Source organism: Anguilla anguilla, chromosome 14 (genome assembly GCF_013347855.1).
Source record: "Anguilla anguilla isolate fAngAng1 chromosome 14, fAngAng1.pri, whole genome shotgun sequence".
Lineage (NCBI taxonomy): Eukaryota > Metazoa > Chordata > Actinopteri > Anguilliformes > Anguillidae > Anguilla > Anguilla anguilla.
The window spans coordinates 16,186,817-16,214,218 of NC_049214.1; the positions used below are offsets into that span (position 1 = coordinate 16,186,817).

At 39.3% G+C, this 27,402-nt stretch overlaps 1 protein-coding gene across 1 annotated transcript in view; it reads right to left on the bottom strand.

Moving 5' to 3' along the window:
• lamc3 (laminin, gamma 3) overlaps positions 1-26,829 on the bottom strand; it is a 70,403-nt gene extending 43,574 nt beyond the window's left edge. Inside the window, exons 1-6 of the mRNA XM_035392197.1 lie at positions 26,278-26,829; positions 16,567-16,871; positions 5,821-5,951; positions 3,785-3,951; positions 1,950-2,138; positions 666-783 (exon numbers count right to left, since the gene is read on the bottom strand). Of these exons, the coding sequence (XP_035248088.1) occupies positions 666-783; positions 1,950-2,138; positions 3,785-3,951; positions 5,821-5,951; positions 16,567-16,871; positions 26,278-26,644 (1,277 nt within the window). The 5' untranslated portion in view covers positions 26,645-26,829. The remainder of the gene's footprint in view (positions 1-665; positions 784-1,949; positions 2,139-3,784; positions 3,952-5,820; positions 5,952-16,566; positions 16,872-26,277) is intronic.
• Between the last annotated feature and the right edge of the window lie 573 nt (positions 26,830-27,402).

Consider the following 27,402-nt stretch of genomic DNA (forward strand, 5'->3'; position numbering starts at 1 on the left):
TATAACTGGTTGGGAGTGTGTGTATGGGTGTGTGTACGTATATACTGTAGGTGTGGGTATGGGTGTGCATATATGTGAGTGTGTATGCATGCGTTTCAGTATAAGGAGTACACATTTAAAATGTATTTCTTTATAATGCGATTCATGCAGGGGACAGTATGTTCTGACATGAATATTCATAGTTTGCGCTCTCACCTGGGAGAAACAAAATGCCTTGATTTTTTTCTGCTCAAACTAATCTCTGGCAAGCCTTCTGATTACAGGGACATGTGTAGCAGCACACGCTGAACAAAGGAAGGGTTGTAATTCATATGCAGTTCAACACTGACACTTCTTCCCACTACATTAAAAAAGGAGGTTGGGTCATTGAGACCTGTAATGGAGATCACATTAATAAATCACAGAGGTCCATCACCATGAGCAATACAGCACCATTCATGCCATGGGGAAGATACCAGTACAAATGCTCCATTATGCCTGGGCAACCTAATAGTGTTGCACTGTGTAACTCAAATTATTTATAATCACAGCATTCTCTGTATGAAGTCGATTGATGGGTTTGTCCGTGATCTGATAATAACTTGGTTAATCAGAGCCCTGCGTCCTGGTGTGGGGGCAGACAGGCAGAAAACTGTGCTCTCCTCCAGCAAGTGCTGTCACCTCACCTGCAGCCGGCGGGCCCCAGTGAGTGGAATCCGGCCTGACAGTTGTCACATTTCTCCCCGGTTACACTCTGTCTGCAGTGACACACTCCGTCATTCCCACACTGCAGGCTTGAGGACCCTGGTTGGGGGAGGGAGGGGGTGGGGGCAGAGAATGGTTAGAGGGAGGGGGACATTTGTCAGTGGACACTGCAAAGACATTTAAAAGACAACTATCACCATGACTCCTACAAACTTCACTACTAAAAAAGATTGCCACTACTACAATTACCAGTACTACATCTGCAACAATTATCACTACAATGAGCACAGCTACCAATGTCTACCACAATGACTACAACTGCAACAATGATGACAATGAACAGTATTATGCCTACAATAACTGAACCTATTACTACTTCAAAGGCTACAAGTACTGTAAAGTACATTTATTTTTACCCTAATTATAACTACAATTATTTATCTGACAACAACTAACCCAATTACAGAAATTATAACGGCATTTAGGAGATTCTCTTATATAGAGTGACAGAGATATAGATACAGGTTAATTTTATGTTTATTTTAACAAACAATCCATTTATACAGCTGGATATTTACCGAAGTGATTCAAGTTAAGTACCTTGCTCAAGGATACAACGGCTCCTCCTGTGAATCGAACGCCCAACCTTGCAAGCCTAGTTTCTTAACCATTATGCTGCATGGTCACCTATCTACCACTACTGTCACTGCGACAAATAAAACAACAACTATATCACTGCTACAATGATTATTAGTACAACTATTGCTACTGATAAAAAGAGAGCAAAACACCTGACAGTTAAACATATTTTGCAGAGATAAAGACAGCCAGAGGTGTACAGACTTAGAAGTGCTGTGGACTGTCTGGTTGGGCCTTTGATCAACATTATTCATCCAGACTGCTCATGTGCAGCATGAGAGAACATTAATCAGTATATATGTCAAGACACGATAATATGCTGAAAATTTATGGCTGCTGGATTATATTGCCATTCAAAAGGGTGGGGCTGCAGCTCTAGGTAGCCTCTACAGCTCTAGGAAGTGCTGCATTGGAGGACAGAAGTGACCTTTGTCAATTTCATGGTTTTATTGGAAATGTAATTAACAGTGATTGCACATCACAGGGGTTTTAAGTACCACATAACGCAATCCACACTGCTTTTGTCACCTTGCATGACCACATGTTTCATCAGCCTGTCAGAGGTATAACAACAGGATTGGGTCGTGTGGTGCAGAAGAGCTGTCATCCTGAGCAACTGGTCTCACCCAGGATGCTGCAGTTGCAGGGTAGGCATCCATCCTCTTGGGAAATGCGATAGAAGTTGTCCTTGCAGCGTTCACAGTGTGGGCCATCTGTGTTGTCCCGGCAGTTCACACAGAGGCCCCCGCTGCCTGTACTGCGATATAGCTCTGAGTCGAACACACACTCATCTGTCTGGCCACTGCAGTTACACACTGCAGAGAGAGCGAAATGAAGAGAGATTAGAATTTGAAAATTTAGCCTAAAATGTATTTGAGTCCATGGGCAATTTCCCTAAAGTAATAACATCTGATCTGGAGTCCAGTAGAACATAACTGTTCAGGAAACTCAGTTGAAAGATTCTGCCAAATAACTATTTTAAAAATTGACATGAGAGCAACCTTTATCTTGTAAAGGAGAACATTTTTCAGGGGATTAAATTGTGCAGGGATTCAGCCTATTTTCAACACAAGTAGCAATGAAGAAGATGTTTGAGTCTGAAACTGGTTGTGTGTACCTGAATACCAACATAAACCGTTTTGTTTTGTGTTGTTTTGTACCTGAGTTTTGACCTCTGGCAATAAGTCAGCTGAAGCCTTGCAATACTTAATCTCCGGTAAGTGTTGACCATTGCAAGATAAGGGTTGCTCTATCTTCTTTTTGGTTATTACTTTGCCAATTTTAGAACAGCTTATGTTTTCCCCACATCTTGCTTTTACAACGTACCCAGTTTATCATTACTCCAACTGTGTATTGAGTTTGAAATAACTGCAGAATTATTTTTCTTTGAGTGGGGAATTGTTTTGGCATTTTCTCTACTGTCATTTCAATAGGAAATTTTAGTCACATGTGTACAGCAGATTGATAAATTTGGAGTAAATGATAAACATATTTTGGCAATCTACCAGATCAAAGATCACAGTTTCATTGCTCAATGTAAAGAAACCTTTGTAGAATGAAAGAAACAGAATGCCCTGCCTAGAGAAAAATATCCCGGCTTAAACACAATACCAGAGAAAAAACAATGTTGTGTATTGATGTTCGCACAATTACACTTAATTCCTCATATAAAATAGGAGAGGGAATCAACTTTGTCTGTGGCAGAAAATGATTGCCCTTTTCTTTGTCTCAACGTCAGATACTGACGGAAGAGACACCCTTTGTCAATTACCTACTTTATAGTTTGACAGGAGCGGCATATGGCACAATTTTCAGATGAGTGCATTGTAAATCAAAAGATTGGTGTAGCAAGCTGAAGTAATTTTTTGTTGGATACAGGGATTATGTGTACTTATTGCTTGCTTGTTTCACATTTGTCGCTTTTTTTAAATATGCAGTCTGCTCAAGAAACCATCTGTTTTATTCAAAGTGCTACTGTAATTAAAAAGCATGTTGCTTAATAGATTTGAGCATATAAACAATTAACTCTGTGCTCTGCTTTGTGTATTTACCAGTCAGCCAAATTCACTGGTTTATTTCAAATTGCCCCAATGCCTCTGCTCATCCAAAATTCAAAATGTGTTACAAAGCATACTGACAGGCACAGATACACATGCCCAAGTGTACTCACTCATATCTACCCACATATTATAAACAGTATGTTAGAAAAAAAGAGTATTTATGCATTTAACAACTAAATACATAAATTATATGGATCTTGTGTACCACATGTTGAATTCATCCAATCAAATCCAGTCATAAGCAAATTAAATGAGAGCCTTTTTTTAGTTCTCTGCCACCAAATTATAGCTTCTCCTGAACTGGGGTTCCGTTGGCCTCTAACCCCTTAGTTAGTCACTGTTCTACTTTTGCGAAGTTAGTGCTCTCTTCGGCCCTTGCCCTTAGAGAGTGGCACACTTACATCGGCACTCATTGGCTGAATCAGCAGTTGCTCTTGCCCATGGCCTGTCCTGGTAAAATGGCTGACATTTTTGGCAGTCTATTCCATCGGTATGATGCTGGCAGGCACAGACCAGCTTCCCGTCGTCCCCAGTCACACACTCACTTGCATGGCCGTTGCATTTGCACCTAATTCATTGTACACACACACACCGGTACTCACACACAGACACGCACACACACACACACACACATCATGAGCGCACACACAGACACACACGGATGGACACACACAAGGAAAATGGGCAGAAAGGGGAAAGGAAGCATCGAATGAGAAGGTATTTTCCCACCGTAGGAAGCTGTCACATCACATTACATTTCTCAAACTTAAATATTGCCTAGGAAAAGGTTGTGTTTTTATCCCCATTGGTGACTTTGGCCCTTCTTGTACGTCTGTAATACTTTGCTACTTGTATATTTAATACTCCTCGGCACACACTGTCCTACAGAATCATGAACCATGTGCCACTTGTGAGGAGCCAGACTCGCACTCTAATGAGGCCAAATGCATAACGTGGGAAGAGCACTTCCTGGCTGCCTGGTAAACAGCCGTGTCAAGCTTCAGAGAGCATGAAGATATTTCATCCATATACGCAGTGCTAATTGCAAACACATTTATTTTCCATTTTACTTTGAAGATTGTGCTCATTCAACAGTCAAGTGCAACAGCTGTTCACTGGACATGCATGATCCAGCACATGGAGAAAGCAGGCACTCACACATGCTGTAAAACAAAACTGAGAAAATGTAAAAAGGAAAAACTTGGTGATGATAGTGAAAAACCACGTTGAACAGGGTGGTATCATCACATTACATAAGATGCAAAGAACAAGATATCCCAGCAAAAAGAAAGAAGTATATAGATTAAAACAATGTGCTTATCAAGTTACAGTCTAAACCCTTTAAACAGCTATCGGCGATGTACTCTCTCCCCCTGTTTTTTTCATTATTTTATGAAATGTGGAGATCTGGGGCATGTGGAACACCATCAGTGGAGGATTATATGGGTCTGTCCATTTTAAAAGGAGCTTGGCAGAGGCAAAGTCAACACCAAGCTATCAAACTCACAAATCTCTTTCTCCAACAACGCTGGCTTAATTTTGGCAGTTTGTGTAGACAGGATATTAATTTGGAGGAAGTGTTATGTTTTTACTCTGTCTGGCCCACTGTTTCCCAGTCACAGTTCATCAAAGATAGTCTGTTAAAAGCAAAAGTATTGAGATATTGAGACCATTTTTGTCATTTTGGCTCTGGCCTTCAGCACACTGTATATGAAATAAAACAATGAATATGAAGGTAGTGACAACTTTAAGCTTTAATATGAGGGTATTTACATCCATATAGGGTTGCAATTCCTACCCTCAAATTAAAGCTGACAGTTAGTACTTTATCCTCAAATTGATAGTTTTATGTCAAATCCAATGTGATGAAGCACAGAGCCAAAAAAAGCAAAAACTGTGTCACTGTCCAGTACTGAACTGTATTTAACTGTATTAACCTACCACACAGAAAAACTTATCGGTTTGTTCTTTAATTTTTTTGGGGAAAGAACGAACAAAAACATGAACATTTTGGGTTATGTACAGCATCATTATCATATAATATAAATAATGAATTACTAATTAGCAAACAATATTTTAATTTCAGCTGTGATAAAATATTTGTAATAGTGACATTTAATGCTGAGGAGCAGAACTTGATGGATAAGTAAATAAATACCGTATATGGATACTTTCAATAAAGCCAAGCTATAAATTTGAGAGTTTACTTAGGTGCAGTTCACTGTCTGTTTACAAATTTAGACATACCAGAACACACTAATTTATGTACTGTTGACTGAATGGTGAAAGCTCATTTTACCAACAGCCTGCCATGTAACTTGGTAAATATCAAAAGATCTAACCTTGCCCCAGAAATAAATGTGCCGAGGGTTTGCTCTCGCAAGGGGTTCAGAAATAAATTTCAGAGACAAGCCCTTTTCAAAGGCACGTCTTTTACCTGGCTCCCACAGAAAAATCAGAGATGGAGTAGTAGTAGGAGCGGAGGACCTTGGCGTCCTTGAAGAACTCATCTCCAAAGGTGTTCAGTCTGTCTAATGAGATGAGCAGGTCTGTGGCTGTCACCCACTCCTGGAGAAGAAGGGAGGGAGGAGAGGCGGAAAGGAGTGTTTGGGAGAAAGAGGGTTATTTGTAGTTATAGCCTTTGGCAACATTTGAGCAAGATATGCTCACAAATCATGCTGAATTTTGAATTTGGTAACAATGGAGCAGAAGATGTCAGGACGCAGAGAGAGGAAGGATTTAAAAATGGAAAAAATGAGTGCAAAAACAGGAGGGTGAGGTCAAGACATAGGAAATAGAAATTGACAATGTGGCGTTATTTGTTCCTACAGAAATACCTCAGAAACCACGGCAAAGTTTTACAAGTTAGGACTGTGCTGGAAAACTCAAAGGCAGTTTAATCTAATGTTGTCTCAGCCTCTCTCCCCTGTGATATGTTTGAAATTCGTGGAGGGCACTAGGGGCTGAGCTGCAGATGAAAACAGTCACTACGGTTCACGCGCTGTGACTCAGCATTTTAACTTATTAGGCTGCCAAAGAGCCGGCTAGGGAGAGACTGCGAGGACACAGCTGTGTCCCAGGACATCGCTTCATGCCAGTGACTATCAGGGCCTGTCTGGTGCAAGAACTTTGACTGAGAAAAGGTTGCATTCCGACAAGCAACAAACTGGCAATAAATTAAAATATATCTGAGGAGTAAGGATTACAGGGTGAAACAGAAGTGGCCCCAAACCCTTTGGGAGGTGCCAGATTTGAAAGCATGGTGTCATGTGAGTGAGAGAAGAATTGGCCTGCAGGAACTCTAGCTTCAGTGTCTTTACTTCAAAATTGAGTAGAGTAAACATGCAGCATAGAAACTGAGCCTGTTTGCATTGGCACTATGTAGGAAAGAACTGAATCACAGTTGGAAACATTGGGCAAGGGTCTGTTTGGCAAATCTGTTTGGCAAGTAATAATGTGGTGCCGAAGTGTGAAAAGCCTTCAATTAAAGCCGATATGTTAATGAATAATGTGACAACTCATGTATGCCTATCCTCTTCTTCCAGTCCGTACTTCCCTCTCTCTCTGATCCCCCCCCCCCCCCCAAGCTCCTTACGGATTTCAAATGCTGCCTGCCCCTGGCACAGATTGCCTGAGCGATGTGGGACCGAATTGGCTTGCAGGTCGCGTTTAGGCTTGCTTATCAACACACTGCTTGACACCGTGCCTCTCCACTAATGGGGTTTCATGCGAGCGGGCGCCTTGGGCATCGGGGCTGTGGGTTAAAATACATGGTCATCCTTCATATGCTACCCTAGGCCATATCTCTGTAAATATATGAGTGAATGGAGAGCAGAGCAGGGCCAGGCAGTGAACATCACACAGGTGGATGTGGGAAACACTTATAGTGCAAAGAGACAAAAAAAAATAGGTTGAGTTCTTAAAACCCCAACAAGGTCAGAGGAGAGCACAGTCTGGGAAGTTGTGTCCAAGTTAAATAACCGAGCTGCGCAGCGGTGCACCCGGCTCTTATAACACTTCTGCATTAATCATAATGAAAAATGAATGCCGCCCTTCAAATGGAGAAATTTTATTTGCCTTTCTGTGAGGGATTCACTGCTACCATATCCGGAGATTCATGGCAGTGGTAATTGCTGTGGTGCTGTGATCAGTAATCCGTCCATTACAAATTTGGAAAGGCATGACCCTGCTGCCTGTAGTGAAAGGTTACAGGCAGGGTGATCTGATTGCGCCGCTTGTCCCCTGATAAATTTCATCAGGAATGTCACCGGGCCTGGGCAGCTATTTAAAAAAAGCTTGCTCAGGAAAAATCCGCATACTCCCCCCTCAAACGTCTCATTGACGGCGAGTTTCCGTTTCTTTAAATTCTGCAGCTCTATACTGTGACTTGATCTGAATTTCATGAACTGCTGCCTCCCCAGGGAGCAATTGAAAATGAAACATTTTGCTAGCTACACAACCTATCGGGAATATTTGGAGAGAGGCCAGAGAGCATGAGGACAGTACAGACATTAGAGAATATTTATAATTTACACTACATTGGGTTGATCTACTTTTTTATTCCTTCCATAGTGTGTATTTTGCACTTGAAATTAAACTTAGCTTGAACCCAACTCTTTCAGGAACCTGGAGTAAATAAAGCATTCCACAAACTGTAAACATCTTTCAGAATGGAAAATGTGGTCTAATGCAGCACGACTGTTTTTGATTTATGTCCCAACACAGAGTAGTTTATTAAGTTTTTAGTGCAGCTGTAAGCCATGGCTCATGCAAGAAAAAAGTCATCATACCACTCGAAGGAAATGTACATAATGCTAATCATTTAAGAAACCAAATGCTTAAAGGGGATCTTCAGCCTGAATCAATTGATGGCAGATTGTTCTGTCCACTGATGATATGATAAAAAAGAGATAATTTACTTTGTCATTTTCAAGATCCGTCTCCCATCTTGGAAAAAAAACTGCTCAAGTGACATGTTCTACTAAGCAGGATAACAAGAAATAAATTCTTCATCAAGGCAGCTAAAATAAAGTTTCTTTCGGGCACTGAAAAACAGTAGCTACATTAATAATATGATAGTTAAAGTTAATCAAAAGAAAGCCAATGCAAAAGGGAAGGCTAGTTGAGCTCTTCCAAAACATGAAGGAATTTTCTTTTATATGGTGAAAGAGGTCAAAATAAAAATAAAAATGCAAATTTTATGTTTAAGTTCGGTGAACAGTGCTGCCACATGGCTAATAGATTTAGTGAAGTTCAGTTGCAGGATTGCATTGTGGTTCCTTTTGCTAGAAATCCTCATTCCTAAAAAACTATTGTGAGGCAGTTTCACTGGACAGTACAATAGCTAATGTATTTCCTTTAAAATGGAGTAAGAAACAGACACAACTTTGTGCAATTGATAGGATATTTAAAGTAATTTCAAAAGTAAAAAGAGCATGTTTGTGAAGTTAATGGCTACAGGAAACAGCTAAAAACATAAAGGAGCAAGAGTCCAGTTCTGTCAAGTAAAAACATTTCTGCACAATTATTCAAAAAAAAAAAAAAAATGGGGACGAATCCCAGGACTGGCACTGCTCATGGAAATGACTGGGAGAGATGGCCAAGAAAAAGTAAACAATCTTCACAGGTAGATAATGCAACATAATCATCAGTGTAATGGAGCCACACAATGACACCCAGCCTCCTGTGAGCTGTCAGATCAGCTCTGGCTCATGAAAAGTGTGGTTTGATATGCGGAAGATATAATGGCACCACCCACCTGGTGATTAGGAGACTGAGACAATCAGCGGACAGAGGTCATAGCACACACTTTTCCACAACTCAGTGGCTGACACTGCATCACTAATCTCCCTTTGAACGAGAACCACGGAAAAAAGCCTGGGGAGAAGGAGGAACCCATTCAGATGGGAACAGCATAATGCCTGTCCATCAATCACCACCTCACAAAACCACCTGCTGAGAGTATATCCCCTGTGCTGTCCACAGTGACCTTTAGGTGCACTAAAGGGACTAATAGGGGACTAAGGGCGTTTTCATATTAGGTACGATTGCTTCATACCGTGCCTGAGTATGATTGCCCCCCCTCTCCACTCCCCCGCCGCTCAGCTTTCACATTAGTAATGTTGTTCCGTAGCCGAGTACACTTTTGTGTTAATGTTGTTGCTCCAGTGTAGAAAAGCTCGCCAATCGCAAGATCCCAAGCCCATACAATGGAGTCGACCTTCGCACTATGCCTACTGTTATTGATATTTTGGAGACAATGTCAAGAACGGCCCTCTCGCCTGGCTTCCTACTTTATCAGCTATGGCCCTGCGGTTCAGAGGATGAGATCGGCGCGTGCTGCGCGCATACGCAGATTTCGGAGGAGACAGGCAGCGTTGAGAAATGCCTTTGTTACTCTACTCGCTGACTGCTACTTGCGCTCGTCAATAAGGTGAGAAACAGACCAGTTGATGACCAGTATAGTTATGACGTCACATTCTAAATAGCAGTCCACTTCCGAGTTTTGGTACAGTTGTTTTCACACCTGATGCAAACCATTCCCGAGTACACATGAAGCGTACTCGAGACCATCTTTTCAAATGGACCCAGGCACGGTTCATTGATCCGTGCCCGGGTACGGTACACAGTGTTCACACTAATCAAACGAACTGGACTTTGGGGTCAAGTGTACTCGGATCCGGGCCCGGGTCCCTGATGTGAAAGCCTCCTAAGGTAGTACAACACTGATGCAGAGGAGCATGACTTCAACTTTCTCATTATCATCAAACAACCCCAGTAAGCTCCAACCACTCACCCCAATACAGAGCAGAGTACTGATAAATCTTGTGTAACTAGGGGGAGGCTAGTTGCACAGCCTCTGGTCCACATATTCCTGTTCTGAGTTAAGTGTTGAGCATACACCGGCTGGCTGCCCTGCATCAACCCAAACACTTCCCCCAGGGGACAGCCTCTGATTGACGATGACAAAGTCCACCATCACTTCTCTTAATGCCAACAGCCTGTCTCTCACAGAAAGTGCAGACTGATACAGCTGCATAAATGCGGTCCCCCTTAGTTCTGACTTAATAATTTTTAAATTCCATTGTTAAAGTCCATCATGTCCTCACTCTAGCTCATTATCATTCATTGCCAGGTTTCTAATTTTTCACACAAGCTTTCCTGCTTCATCCAGAACAGAAAAAGTGTGTGTGTGTGTGTGTGTGTGTGTGTGTGTGTGTGTGTGAGAGAGAGAGAGAGAGAGAGAGATGAAGTGAGAGAGAAAGAAACCATTTAATGGATGACTGAGCAAATTAAATTTGAATTCACTGAATGGCTTTTGTCATCTCTGGATTTTAGAAAAGTATTTTTTACAAACTTTGAAATAGAATCCTTTGAAGGAATCTATTGCTTCAAAAGGAAGATCGACTAATGTTGCTGGAAGGTAAGGGGTTGTTTATTTTGCAATGACAAAGAAGAAAGGGATACATATAAGCACATACACACCAACTTCATTATTGACATGACACAACTAAAGCAATACTCAAGCTTCACTGACCCTTCTATAGAACATACTTTTTGAGATGTATGTGGGATAACATATGGCAGAGGATGCGTTTGGCACCCAACAGAGATCTCTCTTCTGTCATCCACCACTGAGCTTAAATATTGCTTCTTTTTCATGTCTTTTCTTTAAAGACTTTTCCCAGACAGAGCTGACATGTTTAAAGATGAGAAAATAATAACTCAGAAGTCTTTACACAGTATATGGTCTCATCTGCACCATGGGGAAAGCACCATCATTGAGTCCAAGGATTAAAATATTAATAAAAAGAGGGATGCAATTCCCATTATAAACCTCATGAAATATGCATGTTCTGTATGAGTTATCCAGTGAATGCTTCTGAATGTATCAAGGAGATGAGCAGAGTTCATTTTATGGTCTGATGACAATTCTAATACAAACCATAAGTAATATTCCTCAAAAAGTGAGGAGTACAGGTATAATATTTAGGAATCACAAGTTCACTTCTGCAATATATCCTGATTATAGTCACTTAATCTGAATGGGATTAAAAAATGAATTTATTTCTGTATTTTGTGGATTTTAGACAACAGGACATGTCAAGGTATGCAAGATTATGTCCCTATACTCATATCGTACTTAAACTTCAATAGTGCTATTAAATCATAATAAAACAAATATTACATTGTAACTAGCTACATTTTACGTTTGTACAATTGTACTGCTATGATGCAGCTACTTAACTCAAAAGCAAGAGCTTTGCTTCTTCATTTGAAGATACTATTTTGGACCTGTCTGAAACTGATTCCAGGCCTTAGGGGACACACAGTCTTCATTGGAATGGGAGGAGGAAAGAATGGGGCTTGTCTGCACCTTGGGGACTATGGGTAACTAAAGGAGAGATGCCACCACAGGCCATCCAGTTGTAAAGTCCAGACGTTGAGACTGCAGTTGGTGTCAGCCCGGGGGGCTGGTCTGATGTGATGTGACACTCCCCTCTAGATACTGCACTTGTCACAGGCTCAGCAGGGTACCTCCACTGCTGGCCTACCATCAACAGAACTTAAATACTATGTGCAATATAAGTTTATCTTCTGTTATGGATCAGAGTTAACCAACACAGTTATTCTGGCAACTCCCCACCAACAAGTTTAAGAAATGATCTTCTAGTTGTCATGCTCAACTTCGGTTGAGGGAAATACAGGGATATATCACTTCAAAGAAAATAAAATTGAGTATCTTATGAGGCAAACACATGCTGATCACATATAACCTTCATACTCATCACCACTTTGACCTGACTCTTCCAGTAATGTGGTGACAAGATGATTTGCTATTTATTATCTATAAATTAATTGTTCAATAGTGGCCAGCTTTAACCACCCCTAACAAATATTCTGCCAATGTCAGAGAAAACCAGAATCAGATTGAACAGATGTTAAATGTTCATTCATCTAACAACTAACAAGACAGCGCCCTGGCCTCTGTGCTAATTACAGAATCATAGGGTGTAAAATGTTGCCCAAGGCAATTTCAACTGGCATGGTTTATTTGACAGTCAATCAAAGTCTGCTTCGTGTGTCCTGCACAAAGCACTCAAGAGTACATGTTAGTGTGTCCTGGGTGAAAAGCAAATTAGACTAGATGGTTCCCGTTATTATACAGTCACCAAAGGGCACAAGTAGGACTTCAAACCCTTCCAATTCATCTGTAGAGGAATTGTTCTCTACTGAAGATGGAAACTTCTTTTCATTTGCATCCATGTATAAAGAAGAATTTCTGGACATGCAGCCACCCACAGGTATGCACACACTTTATATCCTTCATTTTTTATACAGTCCGGAATAAAACCCTTGAGAGAGAGTTGCCACTTCTACCTTATTAAAGCAAGCCATTTCATACAGGCCTGGTGCCTTGGCTGTGGTAATCTGATGAGGACCATTACTACGCAGAACGAGCATGTCAAAAGCTTGTAACAATGCACTTCACAAGGCAAAATCAAATGCTGTGCTGGTACTGCTATGCACTACGTGGTACCACTTTTCTGTCTGTGTTGTTGCAGCCTCGCTCTAGGGTGCATATGTGCCTAATCCCGCAGAATGTGTCAAGGTGTCAACAGGCACACGTTGCTGTTCACTTCTGTCAGGAAAGGTCAGCTCACCATTGTGACAACATGATAGACATCATCAGACCTGCACAACCACTATGTTACAATCAATGCATTGCCATTCAAATATCAAATGGGAGAGAAAAAAGACGTCATTTATGAAATAGCTTTATTGATTTTCCGATCAAATGGAAAAAGAATGAAAAATTATTTCACTTCACGTTCAAGAAATAGAAAATAATAACGATAATAGAAGAATTGCAGCAAAGAGAAGAGAATCTGTCCATTTTTATCTGCTTCTCCAAAGATTTTTATTGATGCAGTACTGAACTTTTATACTGGAAGCTTCTTTCAGCTTTAAAGGGAACTCTCCAAATAATAGGTCAGTTGAGTATGTCCTAATCTTAATCAAAACTGAGTTTATGTTAATTAAGTTTTTTGTTATTTTGTACTGTAATTATACATGAACATGAACACACTGAGCCTGAAAGTGCCTACATTCCATTAACCTCCTCTTCTTTCCTGAAGGCAAAGTCCTCCTCAAACATGTGCTCTTGTGACCTGCTGACAAGTCATATACATTCAAGCAAAAGCAATTAATAAAAATAATTGGGGAATAAATGTAAAGGTGTAGTTTGCAATCGACCGCTGTAAATCAGACACTCAGCAGGGAGTTCACTTAATCTTTCGGAAGCTTAAAGTTTTACTTCTATTTTGAGATGGGATTCTAGTGTTTGTAGCATGCATTAGATTATGAATAAGGAGAAAATACTGCTTCTTTGTTAAATTTGTAGCCAAGAGAGTATACTTATTTTGAAAGCAATAGTAATTGTGCTCCTGGGTAGCTCATCCTGTTAAGGTGCTCTTCCTGTGTACAAATGGGCCCCATTGTTTGATATCGATCAGGACGATGCGATACTGACTGTGGCCAGCAGCCCCTACGGGGCAGTGCCTAATTGTGTCTCATCGCTCACCAGCAACCCCAGCTGGTTAATTGGGTAGCCACAGTCTGTTTAAGCTCAGTGAGTGACATTCCACAACTCATTTCTGTGCTCAACTTGTGGACTGCAGTGTCAAGAGAATCTGTGGCTGGCATTGCATGCTTCAGAAGACAGCATCTCTGGCCTCCTGAACAGAAAGTAGGGGTTGAAGTGATCAGTGTTTGCAAAGACAACTGGGCCTTCCAAATTGGGAGAGAAAAACTGTCTGTTGTTTTTTCTTCAGTGGTTAATACAAACACAGGGATTTTATCCCCAGGTGAACTTCTTAATTAAAAGCCTCATGCATGTGTGTGTGTCTATGTTTTAAAATATTCCCTGGACCATAAGCTGGCAATTACTTGCTCATATTTGTAGCCTGCTAGATGGGGTCATGAGAAGACAGCAATAGGAAAAATCCAAGCATTTAAGATGAAATGAGACCAACAAGTTTATATTCATGTTTACTCCAACAAAGAATGTAATAGAGTGAAAAATGAAAATTTCTAATTCTGGATTGGACCACACTCCACACTGTTCAGTTATATTTAATCAATGCTCATTGTATCAATTGCTGATTGTAGCTCATCTGCTGTTGATTCAGGTAACCACAGACAAGCAAGCATGTGCTCTCCTTTGAAGCAAGTGAAGTCAGCCTTATCTTATCACACATCAGTTTGCAGGTTCGGCCCATACAGATTTGAGTTGGTGGAAAACCTGCTGGTTAATAGGCAGACTTAGGTGCGCCTGATCAAGTGGTGGTAAGCACTGAGACATTTTCATCCTATTTTAGCATAAATGTTCGCCATGTTTTAACATTATGGGTAAACCAAGGACTGAGTTTGTGTGCTAACAAACTTCAGTTTTGGAGTGCAGAAGAACATTAGCAGCAGAGAACATCTAATAATATGTATTCAGCGCAACATGTCTATTAAAATGGTGCTGCAGGCTATAACACAGTCCTATACAGTTAGGAGTATGAGCCTTACTCAACTGTATGAGGCAGAAGGCAGTGGCATGCAGTCATAGACAGAGTCACAGGTGGGACGCAACAGTTGTTTGCTTCAGCAAAGCAGCTGGAATTGCGAGCCCTGCAATACTCCCTGGATACAAATGACAAAGATCATCAACAAAAAATATCTAGATGTAAGAATCTAAATAGGGCCTCCTGATGGTTTTGCTGAAGACCACAGAGCTCTGAAACAGTAAGTGAATGCATAAGGCACAATTTAGAAGTAACATTAAACGAAACACCAGCTTTTCTCTCTTCAAATTACAGCTAATTAAAACCCAGAGTGAGTAATTACAGCTCCTGTGAATTAATGGGAATGTCAGGCCTGTAATGGTACATGGAGTGCAGCGGCACAGCATCAAGCCTTTAATCTTAAATTCAGAAGAGTGCAGTGATGTAGAGCCTGGGGAGCATGATCATTACATTCAACATCAAGTTTTCCCTACTTCCAGGGAAGACAACAATTCCAAAATTGCATGCAATGAATCAGTTCAAAAAACACAATCCCTACTTAGCTTGCCAGACAATGAGATGCTGAATATGCATGAATGCTTATCATGATGCTAAACCTGACAGAAATTGACTTAACTTTAACACATACCAGTGGGAGGTGTCCTGCTCACTTTGGTATTTTTTTTTAAATTTATACCAGCCTATAAGAAATAACTTGTGGTTGAGTTGAATTCACTTAATAAACTTAGTCTTTGGATTTACTCAATAGAATTGTGAACAGTGGTTGCATGAAATATCATTAAGTATTTATAAAATGTAGAAATCTATATTTTCCACACTTAAATTATGTTGAACTAACTTTAAAGAAGTTATCCAAGCATACTTAATAAAATTAGGATTAACAATGGAAAGTTAACTTAATCTAAATCACAAATAATACCATACACGAACTTCATAAAAAAATGAGTTAGGTTAACAAGCTGAAGTCACATATACTTCCTAATATTGCATGCAACCACAATTCATTCTTTTATTAAGCAAAACAAATATTTTTATTTATTTATTTATTTTTTTGAGTGTACAATGTTTGCTGGAAAAATAAAAAATAAAAACATTAAACTTAATTCAACCCTCAAGGGATTTTGCTGAGAAATGTCTTTATCAAGCTCTGCTGTGCAGATTAGCATACATTTCAGCTGATGGGTGTTCTTTTTTAAAACCCCAGCCACTGAAATAATGTTTGACAGGAGGGGGGACAGGAAGGATATCATAGATTAAAGGAGGACTCATGCTGACAACATTTTGGCAAAGGGGCTTCTTTAAAGAGGGGAAATGTACGTCCTGCCACTTCATACCTGCAGGATACAGAGGCACTGATAATAAAAAAAAAACTAAAATAACTCAGACTGTCAGAATATGGCTGCTTCCCTCTTTTTGAGAAATGGAGCTGTATATTCATATGCTGTAAATTGTTTCTGCCTATTCACAATATCCACTCACTCACATGTATCTCTGTGTATTTAAAACATACCATCTTTTTTAAAGCTTCTGGATTAAAATGGGGTAGTATGACATTAATGGATTACTACAGCGACCCAAGCATGCACACACGCTCACAAGCAACATCTTACCTGAAGCACTGGGCTCTGGTCAAAGTTGTAGGCACTTGGACGCCCCTCAAGTGTGGAGAATGCCACATTTCCACCCGTCAGTGGTGAGATGTCACTGAACTCGTCTGTGCAGAGGGCTGTTCTTTCATCATCTCCAGGACGGATGTATCCCTTGGCATCTTTTCCATACGTCTTTTCACAGGATGAGCTGTAGTACTGGTACGGTAGCCAGGGCCCTCCTTCTTTTGAGCGCTTATAGATAGCGAAGCTCTCTGGGCGACTGGTGTGGAACTTCAGCCGGACGTATGTGACCTCAAATGCTTTCCCTGTGGACAATAGAAGCAAGGCTCACAGTGGGGAAACAGACGGAGCTATAGCTACAATGTGCTGAATGAGAATGCAACATTACATTACATTACATTACATTACAGGCATTTAGCAGACGCTCTTATCCAGAGCGACTTACACAACTTTTACATAGCATTTTACATTGTATCCATTTATACAGCTGGATATATACTGAAGCAATTTCGGTTAAGTACCTTGCTCAAAGGTACAACGGCAGTGTCCTACCCGGGAATCGAACCTGCGACCTTTCGGTTACAAGCCCAGTTCCTTACCCACTGTGCTACACTCCGTCCACAACATAAATAACGCAACATGAAGAAAATGGTACTTTATACTGCTGTTGTCATTTTTGCAATAAAAAGGGACCATTTGAAAGTTTAGAGCCAGGGGGAAGAACTATAACAATGAAAATAAAAAGGTAGACATTCAGTAGAATTGAAGACATCTGGTTTTTAATGGTGAGGCTTCTTGTCTTTGCCCCACATGGATCTGCACAGATCTTCAAGGAGGAACCTTGGTCTGATCCCAAATAACAAACATGCTCTCAGGGAGTTAGGAGTATGGCTGTAAATAAACTGTCTTCATATTAAGCTGAAAGTAAAAAGGTTGCAAACATATTGTATGTTGCAATTGTAAAAATGTTTGAATTACAGAATTTTATCCCTGATAAGATGAAGGGAAAAATTAATGATTCCCCTTAAACGAAGATAGATATCAAAAAAGAATAATTGTAATGAGGCCACATTTCCAGATGCAGCATGGAAATAATGGTCTCTTGGGGCTATACAGCATTAATTGCACTGTAGGGGCACAAAGTTCTGATGTGGGCACAGAGACAAATGGCTTGAATTGTACTTGTGTTTGTATTCCTAGGTTGCTACAACAGGCATGAGGTTAACAATACAGAATTAAAATCAACTTCCAAGTTCTGTCACATCTAAATGTGCAGGCCAAGGAATTAAACGTCATGTTATTTTGTGGAGATTTTCCAGAGTTCCATTAATGATCCATTTAAATTATGTTGAAAGAAGCTGAGAAAAGGAAGATTTAGAGACAGCGCGAGAGAAACTGCTTCTTTGAACATTTAAAGTATGCTAATTTATAATTTATGAATCTCTGAATCTCGGTAAAAAGCATAACTGTATAATTTTTCCTGCAGCCAATGTGCTGCTCATAGGATACAGTAGCACTGTTTTGGTTGAGAAAATCAATTTTGAGGTGAATACATATCCCATCTATAAAACATTTAGGTGTATTCAGTTGCAGAAAAAACTCACTTTAGATTTTTGAATAAATAATTGAGGCTCATGGTCACAAATCAGGTACTGAAATGTCAGCTACTGGAAAGAGAATCTAATTTGGAAGAATGGTGCCAAAACAACATTTTCAGGAATTGTGAATCACTCACATGCAACAAGTATATTTACAGTGGCAGGTTGGTGTCATTTGCTCAACATCCTGAGACTCCTCTGGCTGGGCATGGCACTCCTCTCTCACATCACTCTGGTGAATTATATCAATACCCCTTCAGCTCCAAGTCACTTGAACACTCTTCCTCTAGGCTCTGATTTTCCTTTTTTTTTTACACCTTTGTACTTCATCTCCTCTTCCCCACTACTTCACAGTCTGTACCCTTTTTCAGCAATCAAAGCAAATGTATTACTTAGAGCATTTTGTGCTCTTATCTCCTGAATTTGAGCAGAAGTACAAGCACCACAATGTTTATTCTGGAGACCTCTTGCACAGGGCTGGCATCTCTTAATGCATGGTGTCTTACTGATCCAGCCTCAAAATTAAATTAGATAGAGGCACAGGCACTTTCAAGGGATTGGGGAACCTTTTATTAATTTGCTCCTGAACCTAATTTTGGCAGTAAGTAAGTGTATTTTTTTTGGACGACGGAGTTTCAGAAACAGCAGATACAGCCTCAAAATACCAATGTAAAAGCTGATAAATGACTTGCCGTTTCATTTATTTATTTATTTTTCAAAATCAAATGAAACAGGTAAGGCATGGACTTATTATTTACCTATGCTTGCTTAGCTACATCATCACCACCATCCTTATGCACTTTATGTGAACCAACAAATCCATGTGACCCAGCATAGACCCATGGACTGCTAGCTTCTCACTGTTCACACAGTTCAATATGATGAAACTGATCAAATATGCAGTGATGTCCTAGATAACTTGAAAGAAGTCATACACTGTCACATTTCTCTCACACATTTTTGCGTGAGAAATGTGACAACAATAAGGGAAAAAAAACCCAATTCACTAAAGTATTTAAAATAAGCAGTTATTACAGTAAAAATATGCTGGTTTCAAATGGTGAAGCAACAACCATGTAAACTGAAAGGTTCAATGAAAGCACTGTGTGGCATACAGTCCTGTTCTATAGAAGAAGAAATGGCAGTTAGTGTTAAAATATTGAGCCCTCGAAGTTCCAAAAACCTATATTTTTAAAATCTTGTGTGTGCAAGATATTTATCTAGTGCACTAAAGATCTGTATCATGTGCAGACAATATCTCTATTTTGTGGGAACAACATCAGTAACTTGTGGGAACAAGTCACTCTCACTTAAATGAATAAATCTATCGTCATCCACAGGGCTTGACATTAACACTCGCCACCCACCAAACCACTTTGGCGGGGGATCTTTTGGTAGCATTTACTATGAAAAAAAATCATTGTAGTTTACAAAAAGTGATACTACATGATACTACAACTCCCACAAGCACAATGTGCACACTGGGTGCATACTGTGTGCTTGTGGCAGTGTTTTGCTTAACTGGTGGCACACGGTGCGTGCCAATACTGTTATCTTACAATTGCAATTTTAAAATAAATTAAAAGTAAATAAATAAATAAATAAAAGTGCATCTGCAGAGCTTCAATGTTGACGTTATTAAATAAATATTAGCATATTATATTCACATAATGCTCAATACCATCAGATGTAACCAGTTCTTCTCAGTTAGGCTATAGGCAAGTAATTAAATAAAAAAATTTTGTTTATTTTGCATATTTAAAAATTGATTCATTTTAATTGCACAAATTTTATCAATGTTATTTTATGTTGGTGCTGCCCTTTGCAGGATAAGTTAACATGTCGAACTTGATGAAAGCAATATTTTTTGAACCTTACATATGTTTTGTTTTGGGATTGAAGATCACAACATTATGGCAACATTGGAGCGGGCATATTTTTTCACCTGTAAAGATCAAGCACTCATTAAGAGAAAGCAACCCTAACTAGCAAATCCAACATAGCCAGTGTGGCCAAAATGAGCAATGAAGCCTGGCAGATAATTGCAGATAAATAGGCCCATGCCTATGTAATAAGACTTTTATTCAATTGCTCTCTGATAATGTCACCACACTGTGACAGCACCATGCATGGCCAGGAAATCTGAACACACTGTTATGCCTTTTGAATGCAAGGTACACTTTCCTGACTGCTTGGAAGGTTATAATATGGCTTTAATTATGGCCTATTTCTCAATTTATTTCTTAAATATTTGTCTCTGCGTTCTAATTTCCACATTTTCCTACTATATTTATTGTGTTATCTTGAATCCTGTTTTTCGGTTTTATTTTGCTTTTATTCTTGTCCTCAAATGAGAAGAACTTTGTGTTGCATTTTATGTATGAAACAAATGACTTTATTATGATATTATCATCGTTCCCAACAGCATATAAAAATGTGCCGGTGCAAGGAAGCGGAGCTCAATACAGTGTATATCACTGTTAGGACTTGCTACGCTCCGAGCTAGCAATATGCACAACTATTAATTGCTGGAGGTAAATAATTCCCTCACAACTAAATTACCAGTGCTCATAAAGATTAAAGATAAAAAATAATGGCTTGGTCATTGACAAGAACCTCACTTTCATTTTTGCTGTTCATGTGTGTAATTTCACCAGCTAACTTAAGCATAAACCTGTGATTTTGCAGGTTTGAGCTTAAGACTGCCTAAATGGTGAACTTGCTTTGTGAAACAGAAAATGTAATATATTATTAAGGCATATTGTAATTAAAATCCAAAACTGTTATGTCTGAACTATGTAAGTATGGTAAGGTCTTTAGCCATTCATTATGGTCATTCATTAATATACAGGATATTATGTTATGACCCTTGTGCCACAAATATATAAACATATATAAACTATATGTATTAATATGTGATATTTTGCCATAAAATCAGGTTAAAGTTGACTAGGACTTTAAAGTTCACACTGACAATAAAAAGTAACAAACAAAACAAGGCCATACATCATACAATTTCTACTCATATAGCTAAATGCACTGTTCATGCTCCTGGGGGTTGTCCAAGAAAGTAGGGCAATGACAAGAGTGCAAATTCACTGTCAATTAGAAAATTTGTCAATTGGAGTCATTGTACATGTTGGCTTGTTAGCAATTTCTCAGCGGTCTAGGAAAAAGCATAATACAACCTCAAATGTAAGAATTATTAGATTTTTCTGAAAAGAGTTCACTGGCTGTTGGACCCTTAAATTTGCCATGCCCACATTTACTGTTCCTGGCTATTTAAGGTAACATGGAATCTTGGTGGTTCTAGTTTTAATAATTTAGGTGAACAAACCATAAGGGGGAATTTGCTGCAATGCGTTTGAGGTGGTTAGTGGCAGTGACATTAATTAAAACCAGGTAAACTATTTTCACATTACTGTGAATACCGGCTGTCTCCATAATGGATGCAAGACCAATAGAAGCAGCAGACACTCGTAAAATGTTATTTGGGGGACTATACGCAAAGAATTGTAACCATACGCATATCATTTATTGATTTAAGTTGCAGCAACCGTAATAACTCGCTCCCACAAGTTACAGATGTTGTTCCCCCAAGATACAGATCTTTTGCACTCAAGATAATATCTTGTGCTGAGAAGATAAAAACAAAATTTTTTGGAACTTCAGGGTCTCTGTAGGAAAGTGGAAACCGCATATAGAAAATTATTGGTCTAATGCTAGTACTGGAAGTGTTATTGAGCCTGGACATTAGAGGAATTGCTCACTTAACCTGACAAAAATGGAATATTTTTCAGCACTTTCTCCACATTTCAGATAAGTTAACACACAAAAAAACAAGAACAAAAAAAAAAAGATTGGCTCAAAAAATTGAGTGAAATAAAAGATTTGGTTCAAGTAAGGACTACTAAAATACTGCAATCATGATACTGAACTTTCAGAAACAGTGTACAGTAGGTCAGCCTGTGGAATCGCCACTACCAGAGCAAAGCAGCAAGTGAAGCAGTCACTGCAGGTAAAATAGGTGAGCCTGGAAGGTACAGAGATGCTTTCTGCACAGCTGGGAAAGCAAAGCTCTTGTCTGAAATGGTCTCCCCTTTGGTCTCATGATTAGTTCATGTCTCTGTTTCATGACAGTAACAGCTGCCATGGCCGAAGGCATGATGACATATTGCATTGACTTTATGTTGGTCATGAGCTCTGTGATGAATTATAATCAAACTTTTTTTTTGTTCCTTTCTTGGTGGCAATGCCACACACTTTGCACAGATTTAGTAGAATTGTTGCACATTAATTTCATTCCCCCAATCCCCTTTTGGTTTTTAAACATACCAGATCAGAAGCAAACTGAGAGTGACATTTGCAATGAATGTCTTGACAGTAAAATGACATATTTCATGTGCTTTTTGAATATTCATATTTTTTGGTATTTAGCATAAAACAAACACTGGCCGATTGGCCCACTTTGATTCATCAAGAGTGATTTTTACATGCAATAAGTTACATACTGAGTACAGGAGATATAACAGTGATTTCTTCTTGAGCATGAAATAAATGACAGACCTCTTCTATTTGACTACTATCATTCATTTTGTAGTATTTTAATAATATACTTCCACATAGTATATACATTGTTGAATTGAGAAATTGTGAGAAGTATGTGTCATTTAGAGTTTCATAAGTTCATCACAGAGTTTCAACAAAGATGAAAAGCTGCCAAACTAAAACTAAATTAGAACACATTTGTCACTTTTACTACTCTTCTCCCACTTAAACCAATGACTAAAAAAGTGGAAACAATATGAATATACTCCAATGAAATGCAATGCGTACACTGTTTTCATATAAGCCATTTTCCGCACAGTATAGCACCAGTGATCATTTCTCACAGCAAGGCTTTTTCAGTTTTTTTAAATGTCTTTCTGTCTTTCCATCCCAACGACAATTTTATTCCACTACAGTGAAATTGGCTGTGCACCGTTTAATCTCCCGATGGGGGTGAGCTTAACAGGTATACTAGTAACAACGAGTTAGAAATAATACCACAAACATAACAACAAGGCAGAAAAATGACTCAAACCATATTACATACCCTGCTATGAAATTCTGTTTTATTAGTTCAGACATGTGTGGAATCCTCAGTCAGCCAGATAGCTCATTATCTTCTTCACCAACAGCCACATTGCTTTATCGCACAGGTTCATTTAACGCAAACTGCTTTTATGAGATTTTGTGGGTGACGTGTATAGGAGAGGGTTTAATGTGGACTTGATAAAATGAAACTAGACGATGACTGCTAAGTTATTTTGCTGATCAGAACAAATGCGAATTCCTCATGGCATGCTGCAGATTTACTCCCTAAATCCCTCAACTTCATGTGTACTGTTTTTATTTTGTATTTACATTTTAATTATGTTTATGAATTTCTTTATTCATTTTAAATGGCTCTTTAATTAGAAGGTATCCACAATGATAAACATTATGACAAGTGTGAATAGGCAGAAGAACCTTTGAGATCCTGGCAACTCCCAAGGTGTCCACAGTCTGCATTAACAGGACCAGTCCACAATTTCCAGGAGCAAACTTCCCCAGTAGCATAGCAACAGCACAGTTGTAAGAGCAAAACCTTAAATCATACAGTTAACAACATAAAAGCAGCTGTCTGACCCGTACTTGTTTTTTTCTGAAAATGATGTTGAGACTCAGCTTGTAGTCACAATATTTATCCCAACATTTACAGGAAGGTAACATTTGGCATCTGTGTGCAGAAGATATATTTGAAGTGTCACTGAGAGGCAGATTAAAATCGTCTACATGTTGAAATGTGTTACCTTGGGAGTAATCTGAAAAACCTTGTGAAAACTTGAATTTAAGGCTGTGCAGATGATGTGGCAATATGGTGACCATAATTAAGCCTTTATCAGAGTGTATTAAAAGATTACCGATGCTAAATATTTCAAGAGACAGGGTTATATCAATATTCACAGCAGGCTTCGGGGCATATGTAAACACTTCTGATTTGTAATTGCAGACACTTTTTTATCCTGAGACTTATCAACATTCTCCTCAGTGTTCACAACAATGCCATCTATTAGAACTGTGAAGGCAAATGATAAGGTTAGGGATTTAAAAGAAACAGGCATACTTTGGAACAGCATCTCAGACTCTTCCATGAGAACAACACTGTTAAAATATAATGTTTAAAGGGTTGATGTGTCCAGCTAAAACACATTTTAACCAAGTAAATACATTTTCGCTACAGGTAGTACCTCTCCGGTCTAATAAAACAATGCAGAATGGAACCAATTGCTTTTAATTTTGCATCATTGCATTTTTTCACCCCAGACAGGAAGTTATTTGGTTTACCATCAGACAATTAAAACCAGATGTGGTTTGCCTCGCATGTGTCTGGGAAACGCTTGACCCTGTTTCAGTGTTCAGTATTTTTTATCCCTCTTGTGTTTTGTTTGTTCTCCGCGTAAATTCTTGACCCGGTTGTAGGCTGTCCCTGTGGCGCTTTTCATGTGTGAGGGTATGCGTGTTGTTTTAAAGTTCCCCTTGGCTGGGGTTTGTTTTGATTGGACTGGGAAGAAAACAAATCCTACAGGAAGAGCCTCAACTGCAGCACAGCTGGCAGAGGCACCCACATTAAAAGGGAAGAGACTGCGATCCTCTCTGTGTGCAAAGAAACACAGGCCTGACTATCTGCCTCCTTCCTTAGAACGACCCTGACACTATGAATTAGGATGTACTGGGTTGCCATATCTCTGGCCATGACTGTTGCATTGTGTAGTATTTTTTTCCATGTTGTGCTTTAGCAAGGGCTTAGGTGTGTGATACCTTAGTTCTTATTCTTAAAGACAAGAAGAATGCTCTTATTAGTAAAGTATTTGCAGGCACACACTAATTAAGGAATATAAATTAATTTCCTTTTTAAATGTAGTCAATTAAAAGTATTCTTGGATTGATGATAGCACATAGTAGAATGTGCTATTGTCTGGTGGCTCATTTGTGCTCCTGCAAGGTATGATCAATACTTATTTTTTCATAGTTGAAAATTAAGCTGGTGAACATATTGTTTTAAGGGCTATTGTGTCCTATAACAAAGGCTAAAGCGAACCCCTTTTATTGGTATTATTTGACTATTCTGGATGTTTCTGACTGCCTAGACAAACTCTATAGTTTAGTCTAAATACATACAGTAATGACACCCACTCAAACCATTGCATGTTTTCCCAGTTGCTGCCAAATCACCAATAGCAAAATCTGGATGACAATTAATATACAAATCCATTCTTATGACAATATAATATTATACAATCATATATGATTTACCAATAGTAGAAACATAGTTTCTGTGTTTAAGTTGACCTGAATTATGGTATGAATAACTGGTGCATAACACAGATGAAAAATACTTCAGACAATCTTACTGCAAGTTAAAGATTAAGAATACAACATTTGGATTTTCTCAGACCAAAAACACATTAATACCAGTGATTAAATGAAATAGTCTTTAGGCATCAGAGTAGAATGAGCCCATTGTTCTGTACACAACAAAGGGCCAGGCATGCTCATGTTTTCAGTATTCTCCTTCTCCCTCTCCCCATACATAAATTCAATTTTCTCAAAATTCACAATTACAGAGCATTTGTGCTGGACCTCTGCTTCAGTGGACTGTGACCAGCCATATCTGTATTTCTCTATTTGCCACTTAAAAGTTCCTAGAAGAGGAGCATTGATATATGTCTTCAATTATCTGAACAGCATGACTTTAAGCCATGTGCGGGGCGATGCAGTTTTGCATACAAGTGCTGAAGCATTAAATAAGAGCACAAAAGGTACATTTAAAAAGATAGCCATTTTGCTCTGGGGAATTTCAGTTTTTTTCCTCTCTTCTGAAATGTACTTCATATGACTTTTACCATTCTCATAACACTTTATGAGCACTTTAAAGGCTTTGTGTTTCAGACTCCTGGTTGTAACCAGAATTTGAAAAACTTAGGTACATGACAAGCAATCAAGAATATTCTACCTTTGTACAGTTTAGCAGGTGATCAGCCAGGAAAGCAGCCAGATGGATAAGAATGAGTGATTATGGCTCTCTTACCCAAGTGCAGGGTGAGGTTGACGGACCTGGGGTGCTGTATTCTGTAGAACATAGACTGGCTCTGCCACCATGTGGGCTCCTCATCGCTGTGGAAGTCAGTCAGGTAGGTGACGTTGTGGTGCTGCTGGGGGTCCGATGCATCGCAACGGTGGCAGGAGCGCATGGGACCAGCCTGCATGCAGTAGTCCTCAGGAGGAAGACCGCACACGTTGGAGGCCATCACGGTCTTGTTAAAGGCTGCATTCTCAAACTTTGGCAGGCAGCGACTGAGGGAACCCTCTTCATCATAGCAGGAATCCATGCCCGCTAAAACCAGGCATGAGCGGATTGAGGTGAAAAGCAGGAGACGGAGCAGGGTGTTTTCCATGGTGGAACAGGCAGGAGGCACAGGCAGACAAACGGGGAGAGACAGACTGGAGGTGCGGACACATGGGACAGATGATTCAGAGTTCTGTTATGAGTTAGTTCCTCAGTCTGTAGTTCCTCAGTCTACTCTTTCCCCCCTGCTCTCCACTTCAATGTGCCCTCCCACTGCTAACTTCAGAAGAGCCCTTCTGTGATCCTCAGACGCAAGGGATAGGGTGAAAATGGGACAGGAATGTTCCAGATGCTTTCCCCCTACTGGATGAAATGGTAACTACCCTAGAAATAAAAGTGTATGGAATTAATTTAGCCAGGAGCGAGTAGATATTACAGGCCAAATGTTAGTATTTCATGTCTTGTGGTATTTACATAAAACATGTTAGATGAAGTATTGCATTTGGGCTTTGATACCACAATTCAAAATAAAAAAAAATTTAACAACAACATTTTTACGTCATTATAAAATTATAAAACAGTTTTATCATGGTATAACACAGTGGAAGATCTTATCATGGCAAAAATATATATTAGTGCATTACTTTCAGATATATATCTTTCTTGAACCCGATATATCAGATATATATGTGGAACAGAATATGTTTTGGATAGAAGTTTTGAGTAACAATTATATTTTGTGACATAAAAGCTCTGAGACACTATGCTGAAATATTGCTTTTTAAGGTCTATTCTTTTCAAATGTGATGTAAAATATTGATGTTTAACTCCATCTACAAAGACATTATACATTCAATCATTCTTAGT